Source organism: Phoca vitulina, unplaced genomic scaffold (assembly GCF_004348235.1).
Source record: "Phoca vitulina isolate PV1807 unplaced genomic scaffold, GSC_HSeal_1.0 scaffold59, whole genome shotgun sequence".
NCBI classification, from domain to species: Eukaryota; Metazoa; Chordata; class Mammalia; order Carnivora; family Phocidae; genus Phoca; species Phoca vitulina.
The window spans coordinates 7,127,316-7,143,422 of record NW_022589762.1 but is presented as its reverse complement, the minus strand read 5'-3'; the positions used below and the strand labels follow the sequence as shown (position 1 = coordinate 7,143,422).

General features: G+C 53.0%; 1 protein-coding gene across 1 annotated transcript in view; it reads right to left on the bottom strand.

The window, feature by feature from the left end:
- Window positions 1-15,818, bottom strand: part of CD9 (CD9 molecule) — a 32,978-nt gene extending 17,160 nt beyond the window's left edge. Inside the window, exon 1 of the mRNA XM_032390901.1 lies at window positions 15,589-15,818. Within this exon, the coding sequence (XP_032246792.1) occupies window positions 15,589-15,654 (66 nt within the window). The 5' untranslated portion in view covers window positions 15,655-15,818. The remainder of the gene's footprint in view (window positions 1-15,588) is intronic.
- Between the last annotated feature and the right edge of the window lie 289 nt (window positions 15,819-16,107).

Genomic DNA, 16,107 nt, shown 5'->3' with positions numbered 1-16,107 from the left:
AAAGGCACCCACGGGAAGATGAGTACTTCAGTGAGTCACCCCACAAACCTGGCTGGACGGTCAGGCCCGGAAATCTTATGCTAAAACATGCCTGGAGTTAGAGGCAATGGCTTTAATGCCGAAGGCAGATTGAAAACAAATCGAAGCGTAACGTCAGTTAGGGGCACCTCGTCGCTCCGGACCCTATGCCGAGTTTGCAAAGCTGGCTCTAGTTAGGGCCTGAGGAAGTGTTTACAGACAGGCAGCCACCCTGACGGAAGCACTTGAAGAAAGCCTGCAGACAGATGTGACAAGAAGGAAAAGAGCAGCTGTGGTGTGTGTGTGTGTGTGTGTGTGTGCGCGCGCGCACACGTGCACGCGGCCCTGCAGCCCACCCCCTCAGGTGGAAAGAGCCCTGTTTGCCTCGGACAAATCCCACTTCAAAGAAAAATCTTCTCATGGTGAACAAACTGGGTGGTCTTGGCTAGGCCCCCCTTTCCTCCTGGTGCCCTCTTTTCTTCTGTAATATGACCTGACTGGTCATACATTTGTTTTTAAAGGACAAAATATTCATTATGATGTCTCTATCCAACTGCCTTAGAAAGCCCAGAAGGGGCAGAGTGGCTCATTCTCCACATGCCGTTTCTCCGAGGCCGGCCTCAGACCTTAGGTAGTCCCACTGGCACTTTGCTGGGGTTGGAGGCAGGCAGCAGTTAAGGGGCTAGGGCTAGGGCTAGGGGAAATGGGCTGCTTGCTTTCCTGCTTCCCATTGTCCTTCTGGAAAAGCAATGGCCATTTTGTGGCTCTGGTGAACCTGTGGTCAGGGCGATGCTGTAGCATTCTTCAGTGAGGGGCAGGCGGCCTCACAGAAAGAAGGGCAAAGCAAGGAGGCGGCGGCCCCGGCTCCGCCCTCTGTGCCACCCAGGGCCTGGTCTACGTGCGCCAGGTGTCAGAGGCCCCTGAGGGGATGCCATACGTGCGTCCATAGAGTCCCCCATCCCACTAGGGGAGTCTCTGGCACACTTCTTTTTTTTTTTTTTTTTAAAGATTTTATTTATTCATTTGTCAGAGAGTGAGAAAGAGAGAGAGAGAGAGAGAGAGAGCACAAGCAGGGGGAGCTGCAGGCAGAGGGAGAAGCAGGCTTCCCGCCGAGCAGGGAGCCCGATGTGGGGCTCGATCCCAGGACCCTGGGATCACGACCTGAGCTGAAGGCAGGCGCTTAACGACTGAGCCCACCCAGGCGCCCCTCTGGCACACTTCTGCTGAGAAGCCCTGGATTTGTGGCCGGCCGTGGACTCTGGGTCTCACTCTGCTCTGCCACCTCAGTGCTGTTTGACACTAAGCACTTTCCTTGGCTTCTCCGCACCTCAGAGGTCTCATTTGTGAAAACAGATCGCATGGCGCCTGCCTTCCCTTTCACCTAGCTGGGAGGGGAGGACTGAGCGAGGTGAGGCACACACAACACTCTGAAAGCCACGACGTGGCACAGCCGGCGGGATTCTGTAGGGAAAATAATGCCAGGAATGAGAATAATAAACCTGGAGAAAGACACAAGACGATAGGGCGGCGATTCACGGCACTCGGTGGCTGTCGGTTGTGTCCCTCTACGACCTGAGGCGGCGGCTGGGCAGGAGGGAGCAGGGCGATTTAGGACACTGGGGTTCTGGTTTCTGTGGGTCTGCACGAGTGCCCTGCGGTGGAGGGACGATGGATAAATTTACCTTCCCCACACCATAACGCCTCCCGGGAGCTCTGTGAGGATGCGGCAGGAATGGTAATGCGAATTACCTCTGTGGGAAGGAGGTATTTGTGGAGCAGAAATGGAAGGGACGTTACCTCTTCACTTCCCTCCTTCAGAAAGATATGTACCAGCCCCGGTTGTTATTTATTTTTTAAAAGGTACCAAGCCTGGGAGGCCTGTAGGCATAGTTGCCCATGGCACCCAGGAAATCAGTAACGGACCGAATGCCAAGGATGTGAGTTTCCCCTATCAGCCTTTTCCGGGCCCCAAAATACCAGTCACACTTTAAGAAAACCTCAGAAGTGGAGATAAGGACACAGGCTTCAGCATTTAAAAACAAGTCAGGCCACCCAGACCTGTGGGCTCGGGCCTCACCCATCTCCATGGCAACCCTGGCTCACGGTGGACTGCCAAGCCTCGGATGGGCTGATTCACTCGTCAGGAGGCCGGGCCGGGCCCTGGCGACAAGCACAAACAGGAGCCCAGTCCCTACCACATCTTCGGATCCTCTGCTGGCACCCTCCCCTCCCACCTCCTGACGAAGGCTGAAGCTGTCATCTTTGGAAGGGCACGGGCACCCTGCGGGAGCCCAGGCTGGAGTCCTCCGGGACCCGGTCCCACCGCAGAGAGAAACACCACCAAAAACGCAACTCTGCTCTACTGAGCAGGAAAAACTGCCATGCCTTGCCTTCGCTGAGGATCCCAAGTTACTTCCTCGCAGAATTTGAAGATATCAACATTAACTTTAGTTTTGTAGAGACGAGTCGGAAAAAACCCTGGAGGTGACGGTCCTGGAGAGTAAGTCCCTCTGTGAGTACGGTCATCCTGGGGGTCATCTCGGCCCTCTGGACCCCTTCTGCTCTGGGGCTTTTACCGAGCCACCGAGGGCAGAAGCTGGGCCACTGGGAAACATGTGGTCCCCAGACCAGCAGCATCACCTGGGAATTTACTAGACACGAAAATTCACTGTCCCCATCCTAGACTTACTGAATTAGAGGTGAGTGGGGTGGGGCCCAGCAATCCCGCCAGATGATTCTGATGCTCCCTCATGTCTGAGAACCAATGCTCCAGGCCTTTATATAAGCACCGAACAATCGGAACCACATGGAGAAGCTTTCTCTGGGGGTTCTGAACCTGGAAACTAGCTTTCTAAATGCCAGTGCTGAAGGGCAGGAAGGCATGGAGGGGGTGGGTGGGGGGGTGGTATGAGCTCTCACGGGGCTCCGCCCAACATGGGGCAGAATTTCGCCATTCCAATTTACACTGCAATCCGGAGAGTGGGGGCTCAACCGTCCCACCTTGCGCTGTAGAGCCATTGGACTGGGCCTCAGGCCACCTTGAACTGCTGCATGGTGACAGTTAAGGGGGAGGATACAGGGCAGGTAAACAGGAAGGAAGCAAGAGGTATGAAAGAGATAATGGCTGGACAACTCCATCTTGAACCCACTGAGCTTGGGCATTCATAGTAAATGGGTCAAGTTAGAACCTGCATTTGGCTTCCAAAGAAGTATATTCATTACACAGGCTCAGCCCTGTGAACTCTCCTCCCCAAGAAGCCAAAATGATTCCCACAGCCTCCGTAGCAGGGCACTCTTGGTAAAAACTTCCTCCTGATTTCTGCAACCCGCATTCTCCTCAGGCTGGGCTACCATTACGTGTGAGTGGATTCTTTTCCTCAGCCAACCCTAAATCCTAGGGGGAAATTTTTTTTTTTTTTTTAAAGAATACATGCAGAGGCTGATGGGTAATGACGTTGTAGGCTAGTGTTGAGTTGACTTTTGGCAGCCTTTCTGCCATGAGCAACTCCTTCAGAGGCTAGACAAAGGAAACTCAGTAACATAATAACAGGAGCAGTTATTCTCTATGAGTATCCATGCGCGTCCCACATTACAGGCGGTGACCGACGTACATCATCTCATTTAATCATCTAATCACCTTTATTTTAGAGATGAAACAGGTTCCAAGAGGTTAAGTAACAACTTGCTTGAAGAGAGACAGCCTGCAAGGGGCTGCGTTCACACTGAACCTAATCCACATAGACGACTCAAAGCTCCCCTCCTCCTGACACTGTGCTCTCTCCCTGCCCAGCTGGGGAATGGGAAGACTGGGAACCCCTAAGAACTATTCCTGGGGGACAAGAAGGTCCGCCGGACATGCTGAATTTGACAAAATGCTCTGACCTAAACCTTACCTTGCCTGCTACGCCGAGGCGATTCAGACTCAGGGCACCGGCCCCCGCCGAGGGGAAAGCCAAGAGGGACAGAGTGCTGACCACTAACTTCTTGGGGTTTGTTCTCTCTCTCTTCTTCCCCTCCCCCTCTGTTGAGGCTGGGAAAGGTGGTGGTGTCAAGCCCACCATCGCCGGGTGATGAAAAGGCACCCCCTGGGGCCAGCTCTACCTTCTTTTTCCTCCCTGTGGTGTCCACATAGAAGCCGTGGTGACTTTGGCCCTGCCCCGCTCTGGGACCTGGCTTCAAGGTATCAAGAGAGTTCTAGATAAGAGGAATCGACCTCTTTTTGAGAAGCATGAGAAGTGAACAGGAGAGGTGCCAAGGCTACCCTTCCTGGTTTGGAGGCAGAGCAGATTTCTTCTTCCCTATGGCTTTAGGTAGACTCCACAAGGCGGGGGGTGGGTGGGGGGGGGGGGGGGGTGTTGCCAAATGGCCCTGATGCCGGGGCCACGGCCAGCTAATTGTTCAAAAATTGGGCCCTCTCCTCACTCACCTTTCCCACACTGGGGAAATCTCTGAAATGGGCATTTTGTGGACAGTTGGAAAGAGGAGTTCTCGAATTCACCTTCTGAAAGGGATGCCTTTCGTGGTAAAGTTTCAGCCCGGAACAATCCTGTGTGAGGCGGCTTTACAGAATTGAAGCAAGAAGACACAGAGGAGTGTGAGTGCTTAGGACAACTTCAATCTCTGAAACGTTCTGAGAGGCCGTGGTAACAGTCACTGTAGCCATAGCTGCCCAAACCAACACCTGAGCTCTGGCTCTGAGCCAGGCACCTCGACACGCTTTACGTTAAATACGCCATCATTTCTAACAACCCTAAGACTTCGGCGGTATTACCTTCATGACTCAAATAAGGAAAGTGAGGCATAGGGAGAGTTGCTGATTTGCTGCTTTCCCAGCAGGAATCTGCATTTTTGACAACTCCTCCCACCCCAACCACTGTGTGCTGCTCCCTGACGGCACGTCGGGGCATGTCGGGCGGGCACACCGGGAGGTCAATGACAAACCCAAGCATCCCTGAGAAGCCAGGCCCCTGGGGAGGCACACTTCTGCCTCTTGTGACCATTTACTGCCCTAAATACAGGCAGTATAAAAAATGTATAAATACGGGCAGTATAAAAAATGATGACACCTATCCCATCACCTATATAATTCAATACTTTAAAAATTGGAGTTATAAAATAAATATAATGAAGTTCAAAAAAGTGCTTAGTTTCCCCATGATTCCTCGGGCTTACCTGCATTGCTGATGTCCTAAGCACCTGCTTAGCCTGTTCTCTGACCTTGCAGGGGTTCACTTTCTGGGGATTCTGTGCACTTGGTTGGGGGGGGTCTCCTGGATGGAGGGCTCAACAGCTACCAGCCTACGGGTGCCCTCAGTTTGCTAAGCATGGCTCTTTGGGGCCATGGTGTATTCCAGCCTGGCCTCAGGGGAACATGCCCTATGGGAGCAACAGCGGGATTTCCCAGGGAGAAGAGGAATATGAGGGAGCTAGATTTCTACAGTAAGGCCCTGCTGCCCCTTCTGAATGTAAGAGGGCTGGTAGGACTGCCTTATACCCTTTGAAGTAGTTAGGAACATCCCAGCTGGAGATGAGGAAACGGGCTCAGAGAGGTAAAGTAACTTGCCCAAGGTCACAGAGCAGGTATGGAGCAACTTAGCCATCAGCTCTCTCCCTCTGTCACATGCATAGCTCGGGCCATGCAGAGGTCGGGTACTTGACTGCCTGGCTCATCCCTGGTGGAAGGGAGCTAGCGAGGTCCCCTCTCTGGGGTGTGGCAGGGGATGAAGGGCCTTGTAGGCTTTTTGTCAGCACACCTTTATGGTAATTAGGCAGCGACCTGGTCTGAACAAGTTCAAGAGATGACAAATCCTCCCTTCCAAGGACAAAGTCAGCATCATTTAAAAACCAGAGCCCTATTCGGCCCAAAAGAGAAGAAGAGTTTCAGCTAATATGGTGTGTTAATATTAAGTAGTTTGGGGATGAAGGCTCCAGAGGGAGGGCCTCTGCCCAAGATAACCTCTTTCTAAACAAGGAACCTCACTGCAAGTTTCCACGGCCTGTTTGCCAGACACGGAGCATACATCAGCCAGCCCATAAATCTGGTTTCTGCTGAAAGCAGGCATTCTGATCTTAACCAAAATCATCTGATGTGGGGGATTGTTTTGGGGATGTTTTGCTTTAAATTCCAGAATACCACACATTTGTTTTCATTGTGTATGCCTCACTAAGATGCCTGGCGATTAGACACACACACACTCCACTCTTGTTTACACACTTCAGCCATGTGGACCAGCTAGCTTTCATTCCATTGGCGGGACCGGTTACCACTTGCCTGCAGGGCCCCGAGTGGTGGGAGATGCCCCTTTGTTTATACTTCTGAAGCAATGCCATGTGGCGTGTGGACTGGCGGTGCGGGCAATAGGCACACCGAGCACCGCTCCGTTAAATGGCCCTCCTTCCCCATCATGGCGCGTTCTGAACACCAAGCCAGGGGAGGGGCAGGAGCCGAGGTCTCCAACTGCTGCGTCCGACCTATCGTCTATCCTATCCCTTTGCCATGATCTCTGCCTTCGTTTCGGGTCTCTTAATTATAGCTGCCGTTTGCACAACACGGGTTTCAGCTTGTATGCAGATTTTTGGGATAAATACAGTACAGTTCTATAAGTGTGTTCCCTCTTCCTTATGATTTTCTTAATAATATTTTCATTTCTCTTGATTACTTTGTTGTGAGAATGCAGCATATGATACATATAACACACAGAGTATGCGTTAATTGACGATGTTATTGGTAAGGCTTCTGGTCAACAGTAGGCTATTAGTAGTAAAGTTTTGGGGAAGGCAAATGTTCTAAAGAGATTTTTGATTGCATGGGGGTTGGTGCCCCTAACCCCCCACACTGTTCAAGGGTCAACTGTATTCCTGACCAGCGAGCCTGTAACACTCGCTATGTGCTACACCCCGCCTGCAGCACTTCACCTGTACTCTGTAATTTTCACAACAGACCCACCAAGTAGGTAATATTCACTTTCATTTTTTAGCTGAGAAGACTTGGGCACAGAAGCAGCTCATTGGAGATCACATAGCAAATAAGCCGCTGAGCGAGAACTCGAACCCTGGACAGTCTGACTGCAAAGCCCAGATTCTCAATTGTTCTGTGGAACTGTCTTTTTCATCAGTGTCATTAATTTCAGAATTTTTCACTTTTGTCCTGTCTCCCTCCCAGCCATATAACTGATCCCATTTCAAAAGTGCACTTTCTATCCATAAAGGATCCCAGGGGAGCCCACCTGAACTAGCAGAGGGCCCTACCTTCTCAGGATGGGAAGGCACCTGCCTCAGCCACCTGGCCTAGAGGTGCCACCTGACCCTGGCCTCTCTCTGAGGCCAAATGCCTGATGGACGGAGTCTAGAGAGAGAGAATGCGCTTTTTCCTGCTGGCCTCTGGCCCGAGAACTTCATCCATGCCCTTGCTGCACTGGCCAGAAAGTCAGCGTGGACACAGCACTGCTCTGGGAAATAGATTCCCCAGAGTAACTTGGCGTGTTTTCTTCTCACCCCAGCTTTGCTACTGCTGCAAGCCTCACAGTGCAGACACGGTTGCAGCTGCCCACTGGCCACCGTCCTTGCGGCCCCTATAGGAATGGCCCCAAGGGGAGGCCCAGAACCCTACCCTTTCCCCACAGCACCATCCTGCCACCAAAGGGCACGAGCGGGCATGACCACAGGCCTGTGTTACAGCCCTGGCTATGGGGTCCTGGGAAGCACCTGCCACAGGAGGAGGATAATGCCAGCTTCTCATCCTAATGGGCCCTCCCCAGCACTGGGAGAGAAGCTAATTTCCATTTGAAATAAGCTTTCGGGGTCTCTTAAGGGTTATCTGTCTTAGGGAGTCAGAGCGACTAGACTATGGTGGGAGTGGGGGAAAGTAGAGGATGAGAAGAGGTTCTGAGGCTGGGAGAAAGGAAGCTTTAGAAAGCCCGAGCATAATAACGGATTTAAATCCATAGCCCCGTATCACGAGAAGCAATGTGAGGCCTTCACATTGCATCGGGGCGAGCGGGGAGAGAGTCTTAGCGGGAAGGGTTTCTTGTCTCTCTGGACTGGAGCAGGGCTGCTGTGGGGGTGAGGGGGCCTGCCGCCCACTACAGGGGGACACTGATGTGAGCTGGGCGTGAAAAATGGCGCACTGCAACTACTCCCCTAGACGGGGAGAGGGCATGTCGATTCGAACCTGTAAATAACTATGTCTTAGTCCATTCAGGCTGCTGTAACCAACGACCATCGATCGGGCAGCTTAACAACAAAAATTGTTTCTCACAGTTCTGGAGGCTGGGAAGTCTGAGATCGAGGCACCAACAGACCTGGTGTCTGTGAGGGATTGTTTCCTGGTTCACAGAGGGCTGTCTTCTTGCTATAATCTCACATCCTGGAAGGGAGGAGGGTGCTCTCTGGGGCCTCTTCTTTTATAAGGGTACTAATCCCATTCACGGAGAGCTCCATCCGCACGACCTAATCACCCCCACAGGTCCCACCTCCAAATACCATCACACTGGGTTTTAGGATTTAACATATGAATTTGGGGGGAATACAAACATTCCAATCTATAGCAAACTGTCTTTTAAAAACACCAAACTTCCATTGACTTGCAAAGCAATGAGTTCATAAGTATGATTTTGCTGATCTTTTTTTTTTTTTTAAAGATTTTATTTATTTATTTGTTACAGAGAGAGAGCACAAGCAGGGGGGACAGCAGGCAGAGGGAGGAGGAGGCTCCCCGCTGAGCAAGGAGCCTGATATGGGACTTGATCCCACGAACCTGGGATCATGACCTGAGCTGAAGGCAGATGCCCAACCGAATGAGCCACCCAGATGTCCCTTTGCTGATCTTTCTATATCAAGTTTTAATAAATCAGTTTATCATTTATCATGCTATTGCTTCAATCAATGTAGGTTTAAAAATAAAACTAGAATGTTATAGAAACCTGTTTCGATTTCAGTAAAACTGTCTGATTTACTTTATTGTATTTTTAAGTCCCAGTCAAGGATTTTCTGCTATGATCCATGTGCTGTATTGTTTTTATACTTGGACACTGACATGCAGCTCATACTGGGAACAGAAGCAAAGGGCTATGTCCTGAGCAATTTGGAGGTGAGGGATTGGTAGAAGTCATGGGCCATTGGCCTGCCTGGTCTAAGAGGTGTACACTGGAACCTGGAATGTACGTTGATCATAATAGTAACAGGATTAAGCTTTGAAGGGTGACTCTTAACAGAGGCCAGCAAGAGTCACTGTTTCAGCATCCCTGCGCAATGCCTGGCAAGAGGACTGAACAAGAAGGACCTTTCAAAACCAGATTTCTGATTTTCTCCAAGTCAATAGTCCCCACACCTCTCCACCCAGGGATCTTTGCTAGAATCAAATGAATCCAGGCCCCTCTCCATCAGAGGGCTTCACCCTCCCCTGCTATTCAACCAAGCTGAGTATCATCTCCTCAGGAGTCCAAATCCTCAAACAACGTACTACCCCCCCCACCCCCACCCCCCCGCCCCAATCTCCTCCCTTTCCAAAGTCCTCAAGGACAAGGCCAGGGAAGGTTGGCTGATCTTAGTCTCCATTTGGTGGGAAGGAGGCAGAGGGAAAGACAGAACTCAGTTCTTCCTAAACAAATACAAATTACCCAAGCTACGGGAAAACCTAACCCAAGAAGCAAAACTTAGCTAGAAGCTCATAAAGTTGGATTCTTCATGTGGACTAGAAATACAGAATACTCATTAAATTAATCCAGAGTCAAAGCCACTCCTTGGGCAATGATTAAGCTGAGAGTCAGAGCAAGTATGGGTGGGGAGTCTAGCTCTCCAGTCTAGGCTGCTCTTGATCATCAGGGAACTTAGCCTTTCTCAAATCACCCTGTATTCTGCCACACAGTCCCTGGGTAGTGGCGAGGCAACCCCCTGCTCATGGCTGAAGCACGGGATTTCAGAACAGAGAAGAGGTTGCTTGGAAACCAAGAGAGAAAAACCAATATGAGGTGTTCATTGGCCTCCAGAACACAAGCCAAAAAAAAAAAAAAAAAAAAGAAGCAAAAGCATTTTTTGTGGAGGCAGGTCTCATTGATTTTGTGGAATTCCCTAAAAAGGTTAAGGTCCATGAGTCTAGGATGATGGCACATAGTACTTAAAAACGATTCAGGGCGCCTGGGTGGCTCAGTTGGTTAAGCGACTGCCTTCGGCTCAGGTCATGATCCTGGAGTCCCTGGATCGAGTCCCGCATCGGGCTCCCTGCTTGGCAGGGAGTCTGCTTCTCCCTCTGACCCTCCCCCCTCTCATGTGCTCTCTCTCATTCTCTCTCTCAAATAAATAAATAAAATCTTAAAAAAAAAAAAAAAAAAACGATTCAGAACAAAGTACTTTTTTGGGGTGGTGGTGGTGGTTGGGGTGGGGGGGGAGTTGGAATTACTGGATGGATGTAATTATTATAAAATTATCTCATCTGGAGACAGGATGCTGCTTTTCACAGCTGCATGCCATCACTTGATGGAAAATGAAAATGTCCCTGGACCAGCATTACTTTTTCCACAGAATGAAACAGGCAAGTGATCTCCCATCAGACTTCAAAAACATAAATTAAAAAAAAAAAATGTATCGTTAAGATTAGCCCTTCTGGTCTCCTGAATTCCCTCAGTTGCAGAGGACATTTCCGAGTAGTTGAGAACACGGGGCCAACAGGCTCTTGCTGAGTTTCAAAACCCCGGAACAAGTAAGTCATTGCTCTCCCGTATGGAAGAGATGGAGAGACGGTTTCTGCACAGCTTTGGTTGAAAAGACCTGTGGCAGGCCCAGAGGCAGTCCCACTGAACCCCCCGCCCCCCCCCAGAACTGGTGGGGGGGAATGCAGAATATAAACATGCACCTCCTCAAACTTCACTCTCTTCTCCCCAGCTGGACACAGGTCTATCGAGAATACTCCTGGTCTACTAAGGAGACAACAGGCCACAGAAGCCACGATGACCCATGACCTCAGGTCCCCTACCCTCACCCACAGCCAGGCACACCCAGGAAAGAACTGTCAAGGCTTGGGTTCTTTAGAAGAAAAGGCGCTTTTGCCAGCTCAAGGTGTATTATTAAGTTCCAAACTGTGCGACCCAAAGCCACACCTCCTTATAAAATGGAATTGAACTGGAAAACAAACACGCAAATCAAACATGGGACACCCAGCACTGCGTTTAACAGGGAAGATTCACCTCTAATACAAAAGGGTGTGAGAACGCAGACTTGTGACATTTGAAGCCACAGAGGACTCAGTTAGCAGAGTTAGTTAGGTGCTCTGGCAAGGACAGCCCTCCACGGGGCTGCTTATCAAAGTGGTTCCAAATCCCAAAACCTCTTCCTTTGAGTACGAAAGAGTAAGGTCTGGAATGGTGCCATGGGGCACTTTGAAAGGTAAGGGGTAGGGTGTGTGTGTGTGTGTAGAGGAATCCCCCATCCCCCCCAAATCAGGAGCTGGAGCTTCGCTACTGACAACCATTGCAGGGAAAAGCGAGGGGCAAGCCATCAAGATTCCGGGCAGGGGAGAAGTCCTCCTTTCCTTAGCAGATGCAGACACCTGGCCTCACCTCACCTCTCCCCAACCTGCCAGCCTCGGTGCAAACACTGCCAGCCTTACCAGAGCACCCGCTGTCTGTGTGCCAAAGGTGGGGAGCCATTTTAGGCAACGGTCCCAGCTGCTTGCTCAGCCCGATGCTGAAGGCCAACAGCTTCTGGGGGAAGCAGCAAGTTGGGTGGGAGGGGCTTTTGCCTCTGCCTGCCTCGCTAGGTCCGTACCCTGCCCAGACCCAGAAGCCTGAGGTCTTAGGGGTTCTCTGCCGTGTAGTTTATTTTCAGGAGTGGGGCCACCCCACAGTCAAACGTGGAGCCGCACATGCAGTGGAGTGGGTGTCCTGAAGCAGGAATCACAGAGGTGGGCTGGATCGCGAGGATGCAGGAAGAGAAGGGGGGGGGGAATGTGTGGAGTGTGGATGCCTGCCTACATCCCTGGCTTCAATTTCCACACTTCTTGGGGAAGGGCTCCCACCCTCTCCACCGCCTCAATCTACTTTCTCAACTGTGGCGTAACAACAGCTTGGGTTGGAAGTTTACTGTGTCTGGGGTTAGCTACTATGCCAAGGGCATCCCATACATTGTCTTGTTTAACCCACGGCAACTCTATGGGGTAGACGCCAGCTCCGTCTGCTCATGGCGGCGGGAGTGCTGAATCCAGAGCCGTGCACTGACCAGTGCACAGGACTACCACAGATAGCTGAGGGCCAGGAAAACAGAAAACCCCCAAACAGAGGGACCCCACCCAGGGCAATAGAGGGAAGTGTGAGGTTAAAAGGAAAGAGACCAAGAATCGGGCCTCAGAGGTAAAGACCCAATGAAGCCAGGCTCCGAGGACAAGCCTTAGTAGCCCCTGTGCATTTCCATCTCCTGACTCGGGTTTTGGGTTGTGTGGGAAAGTGCTGTTTCTGCAGGCACTGGGGGTGGGGCTGGGCTCACAGACTGAGCGAAAGGGACCTTTGGTGACCATTTATTTCAACCCACTGGTTTTACAGATGAGCAAACGGAGGTCTGGAACACAAAAGCCACCTCCCCAAGGTGTCAAAGTGACGTAAGGACAGAGCTAGACTAATACCCAGGTCCCTGTCCAGATTTCCACTATTTTTTTGGGGGGGGGAAGGCAGGGCGGTCTAGAGGAAAACAGAGAAACAACTGAGAGCCAAGAAGTTAGCGTTGTGGGGGTGTTGGATGAACAGACTGGTTGCTGCTCTGGCTGTGAGCATCAGAGGCCCTACTCGGGGAGGGCAGGCTCAGCTGTCACCCAGGGTCCCATGGGGCTGAGGCCGGGGCCCGCGCAGAGGTGTATCTTCTCCCCACCCTGATCATCCCACTGCCACTGAGGTGGGTTTCTTCTCTCTGGGTCCCTGCTAGGCCACCCCTCTCAGCATCCTTTGTTCATGAGGTGCTGGTGGCTCCTGGCCTCACAACTCCTGTTTTTCAAGGCCCACATCAGATCCCAAACGCCAAGTTTATAAATTTCTGGTCTCAAGAGAGAAAGGTAACTGGTGCCATCATAACAACCCGAGCCGTTCCCTTTAAAGGTATTTTTGAGAGCTTGTTTCTGCCCAGCTGGGCATGGCACCAGGTTGGGATGGAAAGTAGCTGCACTTTAAGCTAACCAGACCTGCCTTCAAACTTACTTTCGATGCTACACATGACCCTGGGTAAGTCACTTAACCTCTCTGGGGACTGGTTTCCTGGTCATCGGTACCATGGGGATAATGCTTCCTGCTCTGGCTTATGTCATGGGACTTGGAAAAAGCCTCTGCAGACTGTAAAACGCTGCACAAGTGGATCCTGATACTCCTTTATTCTATCATCTCTACAGGGACCTTAATACAGGACTACTGAACAATTGTTAATTCAGGAAAACGTAGCTTATTCCACCACCCCCCCCCCCCCCCCCCCCCGCTCATTACCAGGTCCCCTTGTTGATTTTGTGACGGAGACAGAAGAGGATGGGACTCAAGTCAGGGACCCAAGGGCTTGTGGTATTGGTTTGGTCTCTGGGATCCTGGGCCATCACCCCTCTCTTGTTCTCTGATTCCTCACTGTGACTACCAGGGCTGGACTGGATGACCACTGAAGTCATTCCTAATTCTGGACCCAAACATTTCCAGATTCAGTCATGTCTGTTTCAAATGACATAGCTGACCAGCAGCGCTGGTCCAGGCAGCGGCAGCTCTGAATATGGGTGGGGTGGTGGGCTGGAGACAATAAGAGACTGAGCAGATACCAGAGGAGACCTGGAGCCTCCCATCAGGCTCCTGCATGTGCCACACGGCAGAAGGGGTGTGTGTGGGTGTGTGTGTGTGTAATGAAGGCACATGGCAGTCTGTGGTTCCTTCCTGGCCTGAAACCCTGATGCAGCCTAGGCAGATAGCTGAGGACGAAGCAACAGCCTGGCAGGGGAGATTGCGCTGGGGAGGGAAGAGGAAGACTCCCCCCAAGGACAGGGGTGGGGTGGGGCGGGGCTAGCCTGCCTTCTCACATTCTTTTCTGGTGCCAGAGGTTGGTGAGAGGAGGAAACCAAGCCTGGGAGAGAGCTGGCTGGCTGTTGGGGGCTGGTGGGAACACCAGGAGGAAGAACTGCCCACTGCCAGGGAGGGGTCTCCCTAAAACAGGCCAAGTGTTGGGCAGGGGCACATCTATGTGCCATCCTCATTAGAACATGTGTTGTGTATGTTGACTCTTGCAAGGGCAGGTCAGTCTCTTACCTTCAGCTCCGGAGGGAGGATGAAAATCTCAAGAGGTTTGCCCCAAGGTTCGTGGGGACCCCAGTGACCAGCTCCCGGGGATTAAGTACAGTATATCTTTTGTTACAAGGCTCTGGTGGCAAGCCTGTTTCTACAGCCATCTCTCTAGTAGTACAGGGGCTGCCTTTCCAAACCCCTTCTGTCCATCTGTGTGCAGACTCAGGACACCAAGGTTCCCTATTCCTTGCTTCTTTCTGCCTCTGGGTGGTCCCTTAATCCCGCAAGAGAAGGTGTGGAGGGGACATCCCCCTTTCCGCTGCCTGCCTCAGGCTTTCCATTTGCCTAAAGGCTGAGTGCGGCCAGCAGTGGGAGTCCTACGGCTCCCGGCCCCGCCCGGCGCCCTCTCCAGGTGAACCACTCTCCGCGGCCCCGCCTAGCCACTGGGTGGGCCGGCACAGGGGTGTAGGCGAGGCGGGAGGACTCGGGCTGGCAGTGGGCGGATGGCACCTCATCTTCCCCCGGAAATGGAGAAACACAGGACTAAAAGCGCCAACAGGCATTTGCCCCACCTCTCCCCAACTCTCCCAGAGTTCTCTCCAGTTCTGATACTTATCGCCTTTGGGAGAAAAAAAAAAAAAATCAAGACAAGCTAGTCTTTCAGGTAGTTTCGAGGGAGTTCCGACTTTCTCACGGCGGGCTCAGAATCAAGCCTGCAGGTACCTCGAGGGTGGAGGGGGTCTCCCACTCTCACTCAGGGACGGGGTCCCAGTCCTCTCTCCCTCTCCCTTTCCAGTGTAAAAGTGTCAACAGCTCTGGGCTGAGCTCTCCCCGCTCCACCGAAGTCCGCAGAGCGCCCGCATCCCCCCCTCCTCGCGGCCCCCGCCACTCGCGAGACCCCACCCAGATCGCGAACCGCACTGCCCGCCACAGTCCTCCTTGGCCAGGGCCTGAAGTTCCCAGAAGAGGGGTGCTCCGTTTCTCCCTGACGCCTTCCCCTCCTTCACTCGGAGGGGCTGAGGGGAAGGGAGCAGACACGACTCCCACCCCAAACCCTCGGCGAAAAAGAGGGCCAGGGCCGGTCTCCACGCCCCAGCTCCCCAGGACCCCCCGCGTCCCGCCGCCGGCTCGGCTTCGGAGGAGCCCCCTACGATCGTGCCCGCCCCGCTCGTCTCCGGCCCCGGTCGAGGAGCCAGCTGGCGGCCGCGGTGCCTCGTCTCCTCCCGCCGGGAGTCCACCCGGCGCGGGCAGTGCCAGTTACCGGCAGCCCCGACCGCAGACAGGGTCCCCGGGACGAACAGGTGGCTCCGGAGAGGAGCGCGCGGCGGTCGCGCTCACTCACCCAGAAGATGAAGTTAAATCCGAAGAGCAGGTATTTGACGCACTTGGTGCCTCCTTTGACCGGCATGGTGCGGGCTAGACTGGCCTGGGCCGGACTGGTGTGGAAGTGGGAGGACGCGCGGCCGGGACGGGGGGCACCGCACTTCAGACCGAGGCTTCGGCGGCTGCGGGTGGGCCTCCGGACTGCACTTTTAAAAAGTGCCACTCCTTACTGCGCGCGGTGGCTGCGGTGCGCATGTGCCGCGGACCCCGCCCCCGGCCGACCCGGCCCCTGGCCCCACCTGCCCCGCCCATGCCCCGAGGCGGGCTCCAGCCCAGCTTCCGGGGGGACTCGGGGCTCAGCAGTCTTGGAGCCCGCACTCCCCTCTCCCCTCCTGCCTCCGGCATAGCCCTCTCCCCCACCGAGTTGGCCATACCCTCCTTCCCGCCGCGGACCTCCCCCTTTCCTCTCAACCGTCCTGGGATCTTTCCAGACTGCCCCCTCCCCACCCCCCGGCTTTTACCTAAGAGTTCTATGGAG